The sequence below is a fragment of the Geospiza fortis genome, unplaced genomic scaffold (assembly GCF_000277835.1).
Source record: "Geospiza fortis unplaced genomic scaffold, GeoFor_1.0 scaffold658, whole genome shotgun sequence".
Lineage (NCBI taxonomy): Eukaryota > Metazoa > Chordata > Aves > Passeriformes > Thraupidae > Geospiza > Geospiza fortis.
Genome location: NW_005054674.1, coordinates 8,997 through 10,099, shown reverse-complemented (window position 1 = coordinate 10,099; position 1,103 = coordinate 8,997). Strand labels below are relative to the sequence as shown.

The window sequence follows — 1,103 nt, the reverse complement described above, 5'->3', positions numbered from 1 at the left end:
TGCGGAACCCCCGGCCAGGCAGGGAAGGAAGGGGCGAAGGCAGGAGCCCGGGGCAGCCTCACTGAGTCGGGAATTGTGTATTCCAGGGATCTGGATCTGAAGAAGCCCCTCTATCAGAGGACTGCAGCCTATGGCCACTTTGGTAGGGACAGTTTCCCTTGGGAAGTGCCCAAAAAACTAAAATACTAAGGAGAAAAGAGCATTGTTAGGGCTTTTCCCCCCACTCCCGCGGGCGTAGGTTACAGAGAAGCCCGTGGGCTCTGGGGGAAAGAGCTCCCGGCCCCCCCCAGGCTCCCTGGCCCCCCCATTGTCTCTCACCATCGTTTTGGTTGTGTGGGGACCACGTGCCTCTCCTGGAGCCCCCCTTCGTGTCCCCCCAATTCCCTCTAGGTGGTTTTTAACAAATCTCCCTTCACTCCGAGCTGTGAGATGGGGAAAAAGGCCCAAGTGCCCTCTCTCACCCTCCCCGTGCCCCCACAGTCTCACTGTGGCAGGGGCCTCCCCGTTTTGGGTCCCAGCAGTCCTGCTGTGGGGGGATACTCCATTTTATCAGTCCTCTTGTTCCCCAAATTCCACTACATCAGGGGGACCCCCGTTTTGGCTGCCGCCGTCCCTCCCATCCTGCTGCAGGGGGGGACACACAAACCCCCCGTTCTGGCTCCCTGTGTGTCCCCCCACAGTCCCCATTCCACTGGGAGGATTCTCATTCTGGCTCCCCCAGTCCCACTGGTGGGGAAGACACTTCCCATTCCACCTCCCCACCCCCCTGGGACCTCGCTGGTGCTGGGTTTGGTTCTTAACCCTCATTTTTAACTTCTTTTTGTTCCAAAAATGCACATTTTGGGGGGGACACGGTAAAACCAACCCCAAAACCCCCCTGAGGGTTTGGTACCAGAGGAAAACATTTTACTTTTTTTTTTCTTTTTTTTTTTTTTTGGGGTTTTAATCCAAAAGCTGAAGCAACTCCCCAACTGCACAACTCCTCCACCCCCCAACTTTGTCCGGATTTTGGGGGGCAAGGGGGGGCATTTGGCGCTTGATACTTGAAGGTTTGGTGTATTTATTGTGCGCCGAGGCGGGGGCGTGAGTACAGAGAAGCCCCC

At 56.5% G+C, this 1,103-nt stretch overlaps 1 protein-coding gene across 1 annotated transcript in view; it reads left to right on the top strand.

Moving 5' to 3' along the window:
- Window positions 1–1,087, top strand: part of LOC102038370 (S-adenosylmethionine synthase-like) — a 2,667-nt gene extending 1,580 nt beyond the window's left edge. Inside the window, exons 6-7 of the mRNA XM_031065080.1 lie at window positions 19–142; window positions 1,050–1,087. Of these exons, the coding sequence (XP_030920940.1) occupies window positions 19–142; window positions 1,050–1,087 (162 nt within the window). The remainder of the gene's footprint in view (window positions 1–18; window positions 143–1,049) is intronic.
- The last annotated feature ends 16 nt before the right edge of the window (window positions 1,088–1,103 follow it).